This window comes from Letharia lupina, assembly GCF_014066315.1.
Source record: "Letharia lupina isolate WasteWater1 chromosome Unknown contig_7, whole genome shotgun sequence".
Lineage (NCBI taxonomy): Eukaryota > Fungi > Ascomycota > Lecanoromycetes > Lecanorales > Parmeliaceae > Letharia > Letharia lupina.
This window is the reverse complement of record NW_023502976.1, coordinates 164,903-182,582: the sequence shown is the minus strand read 5'-3', so window position 1 is coordinate 182,582 and position 17,680 is coordinate 164,903. Positions and strand designations below refer to the sequence as shown.

Genomic DNA, 17,680 nt, shown 5'->3' with positions numbered 1-17,680 from the left:
CGCCCTCAATGGCCTCCTTCGTGCCGCGAAGTGTCTTCCCCACCCTCGACTCCCTCCCTCGCTCTTACTTTCTAGGCCATCACCGCGCAGGTCTAAATAAGATGAAGACGATGCTCACGTACATAGACCTGGTCATTGAATGCCGAGACTATCGAGTACCGCTCACATCTCGCAACCCGCTCTTCGAGGAAAATCTAGCTGGAAGGGAAAGATTGATTGTCTACACAAAGAAGGATCTGGGCAGTGAAGGCAGGCAGCAGGACAAAAGTGTATGTATGTTGCAAGACCTTTGCATCATCATGCTGAGGGTGGAGACTGACCTCGTACAGAGAGAACGGCTGATTCAAGAATGGCAACAGCCCAGCTCAGTACTTTTCTCTGACCACAAGGATAAAAGCTCTATCCGAAAAGTTCTCAACTTCGCTCGCGACCACGCTGCAGCCAAAGATTCCCTGATGGGCTCCAGGATGATGGTTGTCGGAATGCCCAATGTGGGCAAATCATCTCTTCTGAATGCTCTACGGCAGGTCGGTGTCCACAAGGGGAAGGCGGCACACACTGGCGCTCAACCTGGAGTGACTCGAAAGATTGGAACGACGGTAAAGATTATCGAGGGCGATGAGAACAATGAGGGCGTCTACTTGATGGATACGCCTGGTGTCTTTGTCCCGTACGTGCCGAATGCAGAGTCCATGCTCAAACTTGCCCTGTGTGGAAGCGTCAAGGACACCATCATTCCTCCGACGACTTTAGCAGACTACCTACTCTATCAGATGAACATCTATGATCCACAGATCTATGCAGACTATTCGTCGCCTACAAATGATATCATAGACTTTTTGAGCGCTGTGGCACAAAAGACTGGAAGGCTACAAAAAGGAGGCACGCCGGATGTTGATGCTTCAGCACTATGGATGATTCAAAGATGGAGAAAGGGCCTGCTTGGAAGGTTCATGCTGGACTATGTCACAGAAAGCAGTCTCGAAAAAGAACGTAGAGACTCTGAAGGTCTGGGCAACAGCTTGAACCATGCTCGCAGAGCGGACAAAGACATGAGAAGACAGAGGTCAAACCAAAAGTATCTGAACGCTAGCTAACAAGGACTATTGAGTGGCACTACATACGCGGTCATCCCAGCCGGACTCTCTTCCAATGCTGTACAGATTCTCGGTTGTCTAGGGCAACCGTGCTCTCCTCTTTCGTACTCACTTCTCAAAAGAGACCCATAACGCACGCCGCGTTGCAGAAGGGTACTTCGTTACTCTCGAGAAATTTCAAGTCATTAACGGGTATCCCGCCTTGATCACTCCATTCCCGGAATCGTTTCGAAACAGTGCAAACACTCATCGCGTGCTCCTCCTGCCAAATTGACGGATTCCTTCTGCTTGCCTTTTCCTTCTTGCAGTGTCTGCCTGCTCTGGCCTCATCGTCATTTCATCTTGGACTGCTCTTGACTTAGCAGCAAAACTTAGATGGTTTATGAGAATACGCCCATTCGGATCATGCTTCATTTCCCAAGGCGGGGCTTCGCTTTCATCCACGAGTCCGAGGATGACAAGAATGCCGCATGGATTGGTGTCACGGGTGGCCAAGCCGGTGAGTTGATGGTCGAGATTATGATGGTATAGGGGGAGTGACCTGGAGAGCCCAAGCGCAAGAACCAAAGATGGGGTCCAATTCGAAGCTGGACCGGAGCGGACGTGGTTTAGCGAAGGAGATGATGCTAGAGGGTTGTTCTTGTGCTCCCAAACCGCATGGGCGATTGAGACCGAGGAGTCGACATGACCAAGACGAAAACGAGTTGATGTGGGCCTGGGATGGGGAGGCTGCTTCTCCAAGGCATCATGATGTGTCTCGTTGAGTTCTACAGATAAGTGGAGTCGCCTCCAGCCCGGCGAAAGGTGGCTAGGGTCCCTTTGATCCCAAGCTGAATTCCAATGCAACGTCAAGCTCAGGACTCCGTCTGAACAGTTGGACGCTGATACCTTCGAAACATTATCCAGCGTATCCGGACTCAACAACATACTCGTCCCAGTCGGCGTCCACAATCCAGAAACCCTCAACGTATGCAGACCTTTAATGTCCGGCACAGCGCCTCTATCGAGCAGAAATGCCATGAATCCTTCGAAATCGATTCCTGCTATGCGGAATTTGTAGCTCATCACTATACTGCATTTATAGAGTCTGGACCCCGTAATTAGGAAATTTTAGTTGAAGATGGTCCATGTTGCACCCTTTAGCGTGGAAGGTCTACGATTCAGTTTCCAGTATTCGGCATCCACTTCGCGGTCTAGGGGCGTGATGCTGAATACTGGCAGGGTGACTTCCATAATGCCGGACATGAGACTGCTGCGAGTGGTGGCTTCGAAGAGTCCATTGTGTCTGAGGGATTGTTTGACCTTATGGATGGTGACCAGGGAGTTTATGGTCGTGTGGAGGATTGGTAGAACACCCAGTACGGCGAGCGGGATACCGATGTATGTTATCATGTCTGGAGCATTCGTCAACTTCTGGGTTGATGAGGAAGGAAACGCAGAAGTTGGAGAAGAGGAAGAGAAGGTATTCTACGAGGTTTAATGTACAAGAGTCGGGCTACGATTCGCGACCACACCACCGCCAGTATGGTAAGGTAATGTACCTTAGAGTGGGTACCTTAAGGTAGCCCCTGCATGCTAGCGTATGTGCTAGCAACCCGCTCCCGCTGGGTCATTGTGTCCCTCGGTCAAGGAATCTAAATTTGGTCATCGATATTGAAGAACCTCTTGCCAATAAATAGCCCGAGTAAATGCAACTTGGGCGGGCTTCGAGCCGCCAGTTATACAAGCCAAGTAGTCGATACCTATTCATTCACAGCGCGAGACGTGCTTTCAGTGTTGCATTACAGACAAAAGCTCAAGATGTCTCAACAGAGGTATCCAGAACGAGGAATATTGGCATCATTGCCCATATCGATGCGGTATGTCATGAACCGAATATAGCTTCTGGCCGCAATGCTTACGAAATACAAGGGCAAGACGACGACCACGGAGCGCATGCTCTACTATAGTGGGCATACAAGACGAATAGGAAGTATGGTGTTTTCTTTGTTTTCTATCTCAATCTCCAGTATCCATTGCACATCCGTATTTCTTTTCAGAAGGCAGCTCATTCGCAAAAATCTCGTTCGCAAACCAGAGGCTTGAGTTTTCCCGTCTTCATGTTCTTATGGAATTTATAGATGTAGACGAAGGCTCCACCGTCACCGACTTCCTGCCCGCAGAGAGAGCGCGAGGCGTAACAATACAGTCCGCCGCCATCTCATTCCACTGGCCGCCTCTGTTTGTCGGCGACCTTCAAAACACTTCCGCAAATACAAGCAACCTCGTGCCTCACAACATCAATCTAATAGACACGCCCGGCCACGCAGACTTCACCTTCGAAGTCCTTAGATCATTGCGCATTCTAGATGGCGCGGTCTGTATTCTCGATGGCGTAGCAGGCGTCGAGGCACAGACAGAAAAGGTGTGGTACCAGGCCGCGAAGTACCGCATTCCGAAGATCATCTATGTGAATAAACTTGATCGGGATGGTGCGGCTTTTGGTGAGACCGTTAAGCAGATTGCTGCGCGTCTTCACGCGTGGCCGGCCGTCTGCCAGGTGCCTTGGTGGGAACGAGGAAGGGGCAAATTTGTTGGACTAGGAGATGCGATTGGACTTCGGTCTTTCAAATGGACTGAGGGAGGGGATGGCAAGGACTTTCAAGTCATCTCTATTGACGATCTTCCGTCATCTGAAGCAGAGTTCGCTCTAGAAATCAAGAAGGCTAGGAGAGCGCTTGTTGAGCTTTTGAGTGAGCATGACGAACGTATGGTTGAGAAATACCTGGAGGTCGATGAAGATCATCTCGCCATTGCAAGCGAAGACATCATGATATCCTTGAGGCGATGCGTTCTGAATCAGTCATCCAATATCGTTCCCGTATTTGCTGGCGCAAGCTTCCAGAACATGGGCGTTCAGCCTCTGCTCGATGCTGTTATCCAACTACTACCAAGCCCCATTGAGGCTCTAGATCCCGAGATCAACCTCGGCGGCGCGGAAGGAACCCTCTCAAGCTTGCTAAGTGGAAAACTGGTGTCCGCTGGAATTGGGCCAAAGTCAAAAGCTTCAACTGTCAAGTTCAAAAAACAAAGCACAGCCCTAATCAAGAACCTGGAATCATGCGCTCTAGCCTTCAAAGTCGTCCATGATTCTCGCCGTGGTGCACTGGTCTACGTCCGGGTCTACTCAGGTAGTATAAAACGCCAGTCTATGCTATTCAATACAAATCTCCAAGTCTCCGAACGAGCGCCACAGCTGCTCAAGATGTATGCTTCCGACTCAGTCCAGATCGATACCATTCCAGCAGGCCAGATTGGGGTCATTCCTGGCTTGAAGTATGCGAGGACAGGTGACACACTGATCTCGTACACTGGCGCGAATCCTAAATCAGGGCCGCCCTCTCCTCTAAACACGCTGCAGCTCCGACCCATCGAGGTCCCTCCTGCAGTGTTCTTCTCAAGCGTCGAGCCGCACAGCATGAGCGAGGAGAAGACTGTCAAGAGTGCTTTAGACCTACTAATCCGGGAAGACCCAAGTCTGCAAGTCTCCGAGGACGAAGAATCGGGCCAAACGTTGTTAAGCGGCATGGGCGATTTCCACCTCGAGATTGCCCGAGACCGCCTTGTCAACGACATGAAAGCTAAAGCTGCTATGGGTAAAATCGAGATCGCGTACCGAGAATCCATCCTTGAAGCTTCTTCGCCAGATATCTACGTCTTCGACAAAGAGCAAGGTGGAAAACAGGGCCGTGCCTCCTGCATAGCCCACGTCGAGCCTCTCTCCGAAACCACTCAAATCCCCCTGGACGACGAATACGCATACTCAGCCTACGAAGACGGTAATAGAGTCACAATATCTCTTAAACCAACTACAGACGACGCCTCAGAGGCCGAGCCCTGGGACGGCGACCTCCCACCCCACCTCTCCATCCCCTCCCTCCACTCGGCCCTCAAAAACGGCGCTCTCGCCGCCTTGAGCCGCGGTATCAATTACGCCTTTCAGCTGCACAATACCCACGTTCTGCTAACCCTCGACCCCAGAAAACACATCTTCGGCACCGACACCACCCCCGCTGCTCTCTCCTCCGCCGCACGCCTTGCCACAAAAGCAGCGCTCAAAGCAACCGCTCTGGAGAACGGATCGGTCCTTATGGAGCCGGTGATGAACGTCACCGTCAGCGTCGACGAAGCCAGCTTAGGCGCCGTGGTCAACGACATCTCCTCCTCCCGCGGCGGGCACATCATGTCCCTCGACGACGCCGGCGTCACATCCGGCCCCGCCGTCAACTCCACCCCCGACCCCCTGCCTCGGATCGACGTCGCCAGAGTCTACGCGCCCCCGGATCCCTTCGGCCCGTCCGCTTCCCAGACCCGGGGGCAAGGCATCGCGGTCGACGGCCGCAGGCAGCGGAACATCACGGCGCGGGTGCCGTTGAAGGAGATGGTGGGCTATCTGAAGCATTTGAGAAGTTTGACGGGCGGCAGGGGCACGTTCGTCATGGGTGCTGATCGCTTCGAGAGGGTGGTGGGGCAGAGGGAGAAGGTGCTTTTGAAGGAGTTGAGGGGGTTTTGAAGGGCGTGAGGTGGGTGGATGGGGAGGGTTGACGCTCTTACTGTAGCATAGAGGTATAATGATACATTTCGGTCCATCGTCTAACATTTATACCAAATACTCGACCCCGGCAACCCAAAAAAAGCCCCCCCCCCCTTTTCTGCCAAACATCCCCTCTACCAATCACCCCATCCCTCCTCCTTCCCTCCACTGCCACCACCACCTTTCCTCATGGCCGCCGTGCCGATCGCCCCGCTTGAACTCTTCTTCTCCGCCCCCGCATCCCCAAACGAATCCCAGAAGTCCCTCCGTTCCGGCTCGACCGCCCCTCTCGACCCAGCCGTAGCACCCGGAGGCCCGGCGCCTGTGTCCTCCACAAAGCTGTTGAAGCGATCGGCGGCGCCTTTGGTGCCCGTTTGGATGGTCTTGGCGGCTTGGGCGGCGGTGAGGCGGGCGGTGGTCGCGAGGTCCGCTTCTGCTATCTGGACACCCCCACACTATCAGTCCGATCGCTCAAGGTTCGAGGTGGGTAGGTGTGTACGCTGTGAGAGGGGAAGCGTACCTTCTGGGCGGTAGGTTGTATCCAGCCGTCATTGACCGTCTTCGCCCCTTTCCCCACCGTGCTCGTGAACCATCCAAACCCCTTGCTCAATGCCGCCACGGGATCTTTTTGGAAATCGTCCACCCCCGGTAAAGCCCCTCCACTCCCTTGTCTCGCAATCGGCACGGCTGGCTCGCTGCCGAATCCTCCATACTTCCCGCCTTGACTCGGCGCCAATCCATCAGACCTCGTGGCATTCTCATTCCCTTTCCTCGCGAAGAAATCCTCATTCTGCGATTTCTGTGACCGTGCTCCCGCACCGGCGAGCGGGGACGATGTGCGCGCGGTCGATGTTTCCACGCCGCGGGATTCCATCTTCTTGCGCTCTTTGATCGGCATCCCGGAGAACTCCCGTCCTTCGACTTTGCACCCCAAGCGCTCTTTGTATTCCTCGCCCTCATCGCCGCCGTATCTGTCCCCCACCAACCGCATCGCCTCCCCGTCCCCTCCTTGCCCCGGCTTTCCCCACTTCTGTCCGCTCTTGCTCTCCCAGAATTCCTTCCAGTTGTTGTTGCCGCCCAATTCCATACGGCTTATTTCGGCAGGCTTAAACGAGTCCATCTGTATTGAGCGTACGAAGGAGATGTGGACGCCTAGGCCGCGGTGCAGGCCGGCGCATGTCAGGCAGATGAAGGTGCCGAATTTGGGAGAGGCCCATTGCGGGGATGGGGCGGAACAGTCGATGCACGTTGTGTTTCCGGGGCGTTTTTGCAGGGCTGCGAGCTGCAAGGATACCGGTCAGAAGGGATTGACTTGGTAGGAGGAGAAAGGGGCACCTTGGTCTTGGTTTCAGGGTCGACTTCCCACATCTTATTGGACTTTGTATGTGCAAGTGGGTGGGCAGATTGTTTGTTACCTAAGTTTCATTGATGGTCGGGGCAATTGAGGGTTCAATGCTCGCTGTTGGCTCACAAATTGGTTGTCGTTGGAATGGAGTGCACACGAGTGGGACGCATCTGTTATCGATAAGCGCGCTAGCTCCAGAGACCCCTTTTTTCTTAAGACGGCTCGACAGGTATATTGGGTTGCCACATGCTTTAGCATACGGTTGAGGAAGCTCAAATTTGCATCAAGTTGTATATCAAACTTTTCGAACTTGGATCACCTCATCGACTATCTAATTCTAGAATACAGTGGTGGCGGGCGATAAGCATTTCGTAATGGTAGTACAAGGAACAGTATCTTCGTTAATGCGGCCATATCGAGCTTCTAAACCACCTCGCAGAGAAGGAAATCAGTCGCTCTAAATGCATGCATAAGTTTTGATACTGAGAGAGCCGCCAAGATTCCCACTCCATTTTTCTGCGAGCATTCGATGTGAACAAAGACGGTGAGATCGATGTAAACAGTGAAGCAACGCATCTCTGTGCCGGGGCAGATTAGGCAGCTTCAGTCGCAGGAGGGTCGTTGGCTTGGACAACTCCATTCTCGGTGAGAGGAGCCGTGCCAGCGGCCTCGGGGTCGACATCCTCCTTACCAGGGCTGTCGATAGCGACCTTTACAGCAATCTCGCGGCCTTCCACCTCCTTGCCGTTCATTTCACTGACAGCTTTTTGCTGCAGCTCCTCCGATCCTAGAGAGACGAAACCAAATCCACGACCCTTACGGGGCTCGTTACGGGCCTGCAGCTTCTTGACCATGTAGCGGGCGATAGGTCGAAGAGCGATCTTGGCAGCGGTAGGGTTGTAGGCAGAGAAGAGTTCTTTGAGCTATGATCACTGTGTTAGATGAATCCTGTAGATGTTAGGGACCCACTAAAGCTTACCTTCTCCTCGCTAAGGTCGTAAGGGAGGTTGGCCACCATGACCTTGTTCTTCGAGGGGATTCCATCCTCAGGCGGTCCACGTTGACGGGGTTGGCGAGGAGCACGGGCCTTATCTTCTGCTCCGTTGGTTGCGGGTGCACCCTCGTTGGTGGTCTCTGTTAAGGGCAAGGCCTGGCCTGGGATATTGGTATCTTCACCAGCGTTGGCTTGACGCTAGTAACATCCTTGTGTTAGCATGAAGGTGTTGGAGAATTTATTGAGACAGAGCTTACGCTTCGACCACCCCGACCAGTACGTCCACCACGAGCACGGCCACGTCCACGACCGCGGCCAGAGTTCCTACGACGGCCCTCCCCACCACTAAGGCCCTCTCCACCACTAGCAGCCGCGGCCTGCTTCTCGGCGGCGGTCTCAGGCTTGCGAGCCAGCTGTACGGAGACTTTACGGTCGAGGATGAACTTGCTAGCGAGCTCGGCGATGGCTTTCTGTGCTTCTTCTGCAGTAGAGAGGTCGACAAAGGCGTAACCAACTGGTCGGGTGGTACGAGGATTGGTGGGGATGGACGTGGTCTCGCTTGATGTATGTGTTAGCATTTTAAGGCACAGACAAAGTCTGAGTAAAGAGCATACACTGAGAAGCCGGTGAAGAAGGACTTGAGTTCCCCCTCAGTGGTCGCGTAGGCGAGGTTTCCGATGTAAAGACGACGGCCCTCAGCAGCTGCGGCAATGACTGCCTCGTTCTCGGCAGCGTTGATGGGCTCGCCACCGGAGATGTTGTTTGCTCCTTCTGGTGCTAACGGAGCAATAGAGGTGGCGGCCATGTTCTCGGTGATGCTATCAACGGCAGACATATTTGTGTTGAGAAGTTGTAGTGAGCTTGAAGCTGCTGATAGGCTTTTTGGATTGAGGAAAGGCGAGGTTGAGAATGCCTTTGAGGAAATGACTTGACGAGGAGGATGAGGGTAGCTCAAGCGTGCCCGAATCAAGGTGTGAGAAGGTAAGAGGAAGTTTTTGTTGTCAGTAAACAAAGTACCGTTCTTGAAGTAGGAAAGAAGGAGGTTTTACAAACAGAACAGCAGAAGAGAAGAAAATGTAGGGAAGCCGCGCTAGTCTTCAGCACCAAGCCGGATTAAGTAAGACGCCCGTGCGGACCCTTCATGCAGCTTTACTGCCAAGCCACAATTCATCTCACTGCAACCAGATTCACCAGATTATCTACTTAGGTACTGCTTCACTTCTATATTTAGAGTCACCAATACAATTCTCCTATGTGAAGTGAAGAAACGTCTCTAGATGATATCACGAGCCTTATACATCACTGCTAGTCTGAGCATGTGAATTGTCACGACTACACAACTGTGGCAAAGGACACAAGATAAATCTTGAAAGCAGTCTAAGGGGCTCAAGGACGACTTATGCCTGGGACCGCCTTGTCCAGTGGATGAATCCCACCTCTTTAGAAGTAACAGGCTTGGATCACTATTGGTTGCCTAGGAAGATCACTTGCAAGACGATTTCTCCGTTTTCATAAGGTGGCAAATACTAGTGTTTGCTTCCCCTTCTTTTCTATTGGGCTACGTTGAACGCAAATCGCGTGTCAAATGCAGAACAGATCAGCTCTGGTCGCTTATGGTTCAGAGACTGGTAATGCATATGACTATGCAGAAGAGCTCGGACGTATGCTTGAGCGTATCCATTTCTGGACCTATGTATCTAAACTGGACACAATTGACACGGCAAGCTGAAAAACGGCGGAAAACACGCAGACAAAAGCTGATACAAGCTAGTCATCCCTAAGGACTTACTCTGTCGTGATCGTAGTCATCTCGACTACAGGCCAAGGCGATCTACCCCTTAATGCGAGGCTATTCTGGAAAAGCTTGCTCCGGAGGAAGTTACCATATTCGTATCTTGAAGGCGTCCAGTTGACAACATTTGGCTTAGGAGACAGCTCATATCCTAAGTACACGTGGTCATTTACGGAGGAATTCATATGGCAGGGGCTGACTCGTTGACTAGATTCAACTGGGCGGCTCGAAAGCTTCACAAGAGACTACTTCAATTAGGAGCAAAGGAGGCATATCCTCGAGGTGAAGCAGATGAACAGCATGATGAAGGGTCAATGCTTCGGTTGTTTGAATGGCAAAGAGTATTGGCTGATTTTCAGTGAAGGCTTGATGCAAGCTTCGTTCCTTGGTCTTATGACTTCCGCCATCACCTTCTGGCCAAGTTTCCATTAGCGGAAGGTACAAGTCCAATCTCGGAGCACGTTTTGTTGGATCCAAAGTGGACTCTCGCGCTGTGTCAGAACGCACTCAATGGTTCGTCAAAGCAGCTGGCCAATGGCGGCGATGAGCGAACGTCCTTTATCGATGACTCGGCAGAAGCAAAATACGAGACCGAAGCAGCGAAACCCACTAGGACGAAATCTGCTGCCATCTCCGCCACCCAACATTTGAATGTGACGCTGGAGAAGAATCGACGCCTCACTCCTAGCACACATTGGCAAGACGTACGTCATTTGGAATTCAGCAGTAACCATCCGATCGCCTATGGACCGGGGGATGTCCTCACCATATTCCCCAAAAACTTCCCAGAAGATGTTGATCGTCTACTGCAACGCTTGGACTGGACTGACATCGCAGATAAGCCGATCCAGTTTACTCCCACCAAAGCTGACATAGAAGAAGTATTTTATCCATCGCCTCCAATTTCTCTACCAGGACCATGTACAACAATTCGAACACTTCTGACTGAGCACCTCGACCTCACAGCCATACCACGTCGCTCTTTTTTTTCTCTCATAGCCCATTTCACAGGCAACCAATTTCACAAAGACCGACTCCTCGAATTCACAAAGCCAGAGTACATAGACGAATTATACGACTATACCACGAGGCCAAGGCGTAGCATATTGGAAGTACTTCAAGAGTTCGAGTCCGTCAAGGTCCCTTGGCAATGGGCTGCGAATGTTCTACCAGCGTTGCGCGGTCGGCAGTTCAGTATTGCGAGTGGTGGTCAACTGAAACAGACCCCGGATGGCTCAGCAAGATTTGAGCTTCTGGTGGCTATAGTCAAGTATAAGACTGTGATTAGGAAGATCAGAGAGGGTGTATGCACTCGGTATCTTGCTTACTTGCCAGCAGGGGCGAAACTTCGTGTCGGACTGCAGCAAGGCGGCTTAGCTGTCACAAAAGCCGAATCTGAGCGGCCAGTTATCATGATTGGTCCCGGGACCGGTGTTGCGCCTATGCGATCTTTGGTCTGGGAAAGGTTGCAATGGGCAAAAGAAAGAGCTACCGAAGTGGAAGAAAAGACCAATCATCATGCAAATGGTGTAGCGGGGACTGGACACAGTCTCTTATTCTTCGGCTGTCGCAGTGAAACCGCCGATTACTTCTACCAAGATGAATGGCAGGATCTGCAAAGGCGAATGCCATTGACCGTCCACCCAGCCTTCTCGCGTGATCAAGGTCACAAGGTCTATGTACAGAATCTCATACGCCAGCAATCAGACTCTGTCTACCGCCTCCTTCATGATAGTGGGGGAATAGTCTACGTATGTGGGTCTTCGGGCAAGATGCCGCAAGCAGTCCGCGCTGCGCTTGCCGATGTCTTCAGAGATGTCGGCCGTATGGATCAGAAAGACGCCGAGAGCTATATGGAGGCAATGGAGAAGGAAGGAAGGTATAAGCAAGAGACTTGGTAGCTTGAACAACTCTGGTGTCGCTGAAGCCATCAGACCCAAGCGTGAACTGAGATTTCCCCCGCGAAGCTTCACAGCTGCAGTATAAACGATTGAGCTCTGCTCCAAAGCTGTACATGCTTTTAAGAAAAAGCAGTTTCTTACCATTAGGCCTTGCGAGCCCTTCACCGTCCCTCAATCATTAGCCGTTGTTTGACACCGGTCTTGAAAAACCCTTTTTGGTCACTCTCCGGTCCGTGCCCTTCAGGTTCAACATTCAGTCCGTCCTCAAGCTTTAGCAGCCTTTATCCAAACAGTTCCAGAACAAGAGTCCTGCGAAGCTGCATCATAAATACCTTTTGGTCTTTAGTAAGATGACACGAATGTTAAGTTGAGTGCAGGTGCAGAAGTTGCTATTGAGCTTTCAAACATGAAAGACTTATTTCCAGTCTGCAAACGAGTAGAGATACCACAGACGCCAGCCAGCCACCCTGAAGTCCACGTTCACTCTCATCTGCTTCGTCGTCCCTCCACTTTTCTCACGCAAGGGCCAGCCTGAAGTCACAAAAGCCTACCCGAGTCAGGACGGGTCTGAGCATCGCACAACAGGTCCTTCCACTTTTAGACTCCATCTCCCCAAAGTCCAACCACTGTAACCAGCCACCCAACACCCCACACGACTGTCCGCCCCACCATCTTCCCCCTCCACTTCTCCATTCCTTCCCTGACAGCCTCTCCGTTCAGGCTACCAGTGCTAGCACCCTCGACCTCCCATTCCTCATCGCTACTATCCGGCGTCCTTGATCTAGCCCTGCTCTCATCGCCCTTGCCCTTCACCTTTCCAACTACACCCGCATAGATCTCTTTCGTGTAGCCCAATCCGATGGCCAGGGTTGCCCACAAGAGATACGGATGTCGGCTGCGGGGTGGGGAGAGGGCGTAGGCGAGGAGTAGAGAGGTGGAGGAGAGGGTGGAGAGGAGGAGTTGGTGCCGGTGGGCTAGAGCGCGCAGGTGTTGGAATGTGGTGGAGGCCGGTTGGGCGCTGGGAAGGGATTGGATGGGTGGGAGGGTGGTGGTTGTTGTGGTGTAGGATACGCCCTGAGAAGATGTCAGCTGTTGGTTAAAAGGCGGGGGATGTTGAGCCGGGGGTGAGGAGAAGGTGGGAGTAGGAAGGAGAGGGCGGGAATGGAGGGGAGGGGCGTACAGTCAGGAGACCGAGCGAGATGGTGCCGATGAACTTGCAGATGGTTGCTGTCGTGCGTGACATCTTGTCCGATGCTGTACTTAGAATGGATGTTGCAGAGCGAAGGCGGAAGGGATTTGGATGGAGGGTGGAGATGGGAAACCTGAAGCTCCGTCTTTCTAGCGGCTACGGATCGGCAGCAGGGATCTGCAAGCGGCGACTCGGGGACCCCTCGTTTGCCTCGGCCCAGCGACAACACAATGTTATGATCTCCAAGAAAGCGTCGACCATCGGTAAGAGTTCTCTAGATTAATAACGGCTGAAGTATTTAAGAATCAAGCTTGTAATCAACCTCGGCTTGGAGTGCGGGTTGGAATTGAGCCGATCTTATTCAAGGCTCGCCCCTATAATTCGTCCTCAAGCCCTCCCTCCTCTTGGAGACCGTTCTCATGTATTGCCGTTGACACCTAAGCTTTGCAATTGAGAAAGCCTCCAATCTTGATTCACGTTGCCATCGATACGTCGAGATGCCTCTCCCCAAGCATGAGTACGTGAGCGATATCTGGAAAGATGGCATTTTTGGTAGCAAATAACTCTTTCCTAATTCATGTCTTGCTTGAGCTTACGTTCTCACTCCAGAAAACAAAGTCGTGTTTTGCACAGGTGGCGCTGGCACCATATGTAGCGCCCAGGTCAGAGCCATGGTCCATCTCGGCGCTAATGCGTGCATTATTGGACGAAATGTCGAGAAAACGGAGAAGATGGCTACAGATATCGTTACTGCGAGGCAAGGCGCAAAAGTTCTGGGCTTTGGGTCTGTTGATGTCAGGAGTATTGAAAGTATGCAAACAGCTGTGGAGAAGTGTGTTAAAGAGCTGGGGGGAATCGATTTTGTGATGTAAGTCTATGGATTAAGCAAGCCATGTCTGCATACACTAAATTCCTCCAGCGCCGGAGCTGCAGGCAACTTCCTCGCCTCCATCAACCAGCTCAGCACAAACGCCTTCAAATCCGTCATGGACATCGACGTTCTGGGCTCTTACAACACTGTCAAGGCGACGCTGCCCCATCTCGTCACTTCAGCAGGCAAGCACAAGTCCGACGGCAGAACAGCCTCTCCAACAGGAACAGGCGGCCGCATCATCTTCATCTCCGCCACCTTTCATTACACTGCAATGCCTCTCCAGACTCATGTCAGCGTCGCCAAAGCTGGCGTTGACGCACTTTCCAACAACCTCGCTCTCGAGTTTGGTCCGCGAGGCGTGACGTCTAACGTTATCGCACCCGGCCCTATCGCCGGCACAGAAGGCATGGAAAGATTGGCAAAGACGGACGACGTGGCTAACTCTTTCAAAAACATCCCTCTGGGAAGGTGGGGCACTGTGAAGGAGATTTCAGACGCCACGATCTTTCTATTCTCAGATGCTGGGAATTACGTGAATGGCCAGGCACTTGTTGGTGTGTACGAATTCTCCCATTATGTAGGAATGAGCTGATATGTTTGGTCCTCAGTCGATGGAGCAGCGTGGCGAGCACAGACGCCCAACATGGGCGGATTCAAGTATCCTGATTTTCTTTTGGGTGATGAAGTGGTGACTGGAGTCAAAGGTGGTAAGAAATCAAAGCTATGATGTATAGGAGAGGTATTTAGCCGAAGAACATTATGCAGAGTGCCATGCTCTTTTTGGTTATTCGCACCGCAATCCTTCAAGCTATGGATATTCCGGAACCCGCAGGCTTGACAAACAAAACCCTTTTACCTCTTCGCTTGATTGAGCACTGTCACAGACTGTCTGACAAGTGAACAGCAGTGCGGGAACGTGCAAGTGCATGTTCGGCCCTAGCATAGGCGCAACATGTTCTTGGTGTCGATTTCTTCGGCATGAAGGGAAAAACAACTCAACACTGTTCTTTCTTGCGGTAATTCGAACATCAGCCAAGGCCCACGTTTCAACGCCACGTTGAGTTCTTTTGCAAAAGTCTGTGCGAATAGTCGATTCAGGCAAGCGACCCTGCTCGTGTCGCTAACAGCAGTAATTAGGCAGGAGTGGGTAAGGGTTTTAAAGCAGGAGAGGGTGGGTTGGGTGTCCCATTGGAGCGCTTGCTCTTCGCACGGCACGGCCCAGCCAACCCAAACGGGCAATCCTTGGCCTGACGATCTATGTCTTCCGGCATCCACGACGACCTTGGTGACATCAACCGACATGGGAAAATTGAGGTTATGTACCTGCCTGTGGGCTGATGGTTCGATCAGTATTCCCTCTCCGCCCTAGTATATGACGTTGCGGCGTGTGCTTAAACAGCGTCCCGTCGCCCTCTCCTTTACTCACATTAATCATGTAGTCTCTTCAAGCCGTTTCCACCACATGAGTGTCATTGTTAGCTCTTGTCCACCCCACCATCTCGGCAATGGCCAGTTGACTGAATCATGGCATCTCATGCTTCAAAAAAGCATAAGTTGTTCCGGGAGACAGATCTATTCTAAATTTTCTCGCCTTCTTTTCGCGCAGTCAAGAGGGCAGTCCTAACGCGTGCCAATCATTTCCGACCGTCCATTCAAATGTCTCAATCGCGGTCCATCCCTCGCCCAAACCAGCCGGCCTTAGCGCCCCCGCCTGGTGTCCCAGCGGAATTCTTTAGCCCTTATACGTTGCGGCCCTATCAGGCTTTGACGATAGTCGCGAGCGTTTTTGCGACTACAGTCATGGTGGCCGCGCGTTTATACACGAAGAAATTAATAGTGAAGGCTCTGAAATGGGAAGACAGTAAGTAGAGCTAGCTAGTGTGTGGACAGTATTGTCTCATCTATGCCAGATACTTGCTCATTGGGATGGGTGGACTCTCTCTCTACCTTTGTCTATCTCTCCCCAGGTGGATTACTTTCTGGAGAGCACGTGAACCCAGAAATGTAAGTGTAGAGAACAACCAGCTAACATAAATCGCCCTAGGCAACTTTCATGGCCTATCTAGCAATCGAATGGTGTATTGGCACTCATGGTCGTGGCACCCATATGTGGAATCTGTACTACTCGCATGTTCAATATCAAAAAAGAGTGAGTCTCGCAACGCTCTTCGCAAACTTAGGGTCTAAGCGACTAGTAACACAGGCAGTACACAAATTATTCAGACCCCATCTACAGTCTATCGCTCTTCTTCACCAAATGCTCCATCCTGCTCCTCATCCTGCGAGTCTTCTGCTCCGTCGAGCGTGACATCGGCTACTGGCTTACTCAAGGCTTGATCGACGTGAACGCGATATCCTATACCGCCTTCTTCTTCGTCCCGATCTTTCCCCGCTCTCCACGCACCAAGATCTGGACACCCGAAGAGCCGGGACGCTGTCTGGACGTCGACGTGTTGTATCTCGCATCCACCAGTTTCCAACCTGATTTCCGACATCGCGCTCTTGAGCGTCCCCATCTATCTGATCCGGAACCTGCAGATGTCGGTGCGGCGCAAGATCGGTGTCTCCGCCCATCTTCGCAACGGGCGCGCTGTCAGTCCCCGTCCCGTTTTTCAGACACACTCTCATGTGAGATCGTTTGACGTATGGCAGGGCTTGCGTCGCGAGCATCCTGCGCCCGGGCGTTCCACGTCCTCCCGACCCAGGACGGAAGACCACACCGACGTGACATTCCAAGCCGCGCTCTGGGCGTGAGTTCCCACAATCCCGTTCCATTCCATTCCCCTCACGACCAGCGATCGAAACATCTCCGGCCGAACCGTGCGACCGCATCGCCGAAATCGCCAGCGGTCCGCTCCGCAGCTGCCTCGTCGTTCCGCCCCGCCTCTACGAGCATCTCGCCTCCATCGCCCCCCGCACAAAGGCGACGGCGACACTCCGGCTCCGGCTATGGCGGAGCGGAACACGCCCGGCGCCCCAATCGAGGCGGGATTGGATACAGCTGCGCGATCGGAACGAGCGGGGTTTGCAGGAGCTGCCGAGCGAGGCTTTTCAGGAGGAGCGGAGTGGGTGTGGAGAGGAACGGGCGCTCTCGAGTGCGCGGTGGAAGGGAAGGCGGTTGATGTTGAGAGAGGCGTTTGAGAGTTGTGTGGGTGGGGTGTTGGTGCTTGTTTGATGGATGAAGCGATGCTTTTTGGTTTCGGTTCGGTGGGTATTTGTTTACTCGGTTGTGTCTGTGGGTTTACGCGCTTTTCTAAATTTGTCTATCGTGGGGTGTGATTTTGGCATTGGCTGGTAAAAGTGCCGCGTAAGGTCAGTATTTACGTGTTAGGGTTTTGGCTACTTGGCTACACAGTTGCTTTTGCAGTCCATCCAGGCGTTGATGCTATTCTTTTGACTCGGGCTTTGCAATCTTATGAATTTTTCGTTATTTATCCGGCATACCTATTTTAATACTTGCAATGGATAAAGATCCCTGGAAAGTGAGTTTCCTGCCTCACAAGTTGCAATCTCCTGCCCTTCCCTGGGCTGTCCTTACTTCCGATCTCCAAACTCCTTATTCTCCGCGAATCGTTTGCTGTCTTGAAAACTGTCCGTCTCCGCAGACTATACATCAGCATCTGTCCTGAGCACCCTTTGAACTTTTGGCATTCCTTCAGGTTTAATTGCTGCCCCGTCATCCAAAACAGCAGCCGCGGCTTTTATCTCCGATTTTGAGTAGATCTCGTTCAAGGACTGTTGACACAGTCGTCATGCCAGTCGATACCCGGGCTCATGAGCATAGTGCTGGAAACGCACGCTCGTGCAGCAGGGATGCGATGGAGGCAACTTACCACTGCGCATTTCTGTTGTGTGCGATGGGTTGGCATACTCAGGCGTGAGGATTTCTGAGTAGGATGCGTGCTTGTATGTACA

The 17,680-nt window shown here is 52.3% G+C and overlaps 8 protein-coding genes across 8 annotated transcripts; 4 read left to right on the top strand and 4 right to left on the bottom strand.

Moving 5' to 3' along the window:
• Nucleotides 1-8: 8 nt before the first annotated feature.
• HO133_009502 (uncharacterized protein) lies at nt 9-1,097 on the top strand (the record flags this gene model as incomplete). The annotated part of the gene is made up of 2 exons (XM_037300363.1): nt 9-269; nt 330-1,097. 2 exons carry the CDS (start codon nt 9-11, stop codon nt 1,095-1,097), a joined length of 1,029 nt encoding a protein of 342 aa, XP_037154211.1.
• Nucleotides 1,098-2,487: 1,390 nt separating this feature from the next.
• HO133_009501 (uncharacterized protein) lies at nt 2,488-5,649 on the top strand (the record flags this gene model as incomplete). Its single annotated transcript, XM_037300362.1, has 4 exons — nt 2,488-2,559; nt 2,885-2,956; nt 3,009-3,069; nt 3,218-5,649. 4 exons carry the CDS (start codon nt 2,488-2,490, stop codon nt 5,647-5,649), a joined length of 2,637 nt encoding a protein of 878 aa, XP_037154210.1.
• A 155-nt stretch (nt 5,650-5,804) lies between these two features.
• HO133_009500 (uncharacterized protein) lies at nt 5,805-7,038 on the bottom strand (the record flags this gene model as incomplete). Its single annotated transcript, XM_037300361.1, has 3 exons — nt 5,805-6,110; nt 6,191-6,952; nt 7,006-7,038. The coding sequence occupies 3 exons, from the start codon at nt 7,036-7,038 to the stop codon at nt 5,805-5,807; spliced, it is 1,101 nt and encodes a 366-aa protein (XP_037154209.1).
• Nucleotides 7,039-7,608: 570 nt separating this feature from the next.
• Nucleotides 7,609-8,844, bottom strand: HO133_009499 (uncharacterized protein; the record flags this gene model as incomplete). Its single annotated transcript, XM_037300360.1, has 4 exons — nt 7,609-7,938; nt 7,995-8,207; nt 8,267-8,567; nt 8,624-8,844. The coding sequence occupies 4 exons, from the start codon at nt 8,842-8,844 to the stop codon at nt 7,609-7,611; spliced, it is 1,065 nt and encodes a 354-aa protein (XP_037154208.1).
• Nucleotides 8,845-9,986: 1,142 nt separating this feature from the next.
• On the top strand, nt 9,987-11,702 carry HO133_009498 (uncharacterized protein; the record flags this gene model as incomplete). Its single annotated transcript, XM_037300359.1, has 2 exons — nt 9,987-10,111; nt 10,166-11,702. The coding sequence occupies 2 exons, from the start codon at nt 9,987-9,989 to the stop codon at nt 11,700-11,702; spliced, it is 1,662 nt and encodes a 553-aa protein (XP_037154207.1).
• A 597-nt stretch (nt 11,703-12,299) lies between these two features.
• HO133_009497 (uncharacterized protein) lies at nt 12,300-12,945 on the bottom strand (the record flags this gene model as incomplete). The annotated part of the gene is made up of 2 exons (XM_037300358.1): nt 12,300-12,776; nt 12,883-12,945. The coding sequence occupies 2 exons, from the start codon at nt 12,943-12,945 to the stop codon at nt 12,300-12,302; spliced, it is 540 nt and encodes a 179-aa protein (XP_037154206.1).
• Nucleotides 12,946-13,388: 443 nt separating this feature from the next.
• On the top strand, nt 13,389-14,492 carry HO133_009496 (uncharacterized protein; the record flags this gene model as incomplete). Its single annotated transcript, XM_037300357.1, has 4 exons — nt 13,389-13,443; nt 13,501-13,759; nt 13,811-14,319; nt 14,374-14,492. The coding sequence occupies 4 exons, from the start codon at nt 13,389-13,391 to the stop codon at nt 14,490-14,492; spliced, it is 942 nt and encodes a 313-aa protein (XP_037154205.1).
• A 1,510-nt stretch (nt 14,493-16,002) lies between these two features.
• On the bottom strand, nt 16,003-16,393 carry HO133_009495 (uncharacterized protein; the record flags this gene model as incomplete). Its single annotated transcript, XM_037300356.1, has 2 exons — nt 16,003-16,203; nt 16,247-16,393. 2 exons carry the CDS (start codon nt 16,391-16,393, stop codon nt 16,003-16,005), a joined length of 348 nt encoding a protein of 115 aa, XP_037154204.1.
• Between the last annotated feature and the right edge of the window lie 1,287 nt (nt 16,394-17,680).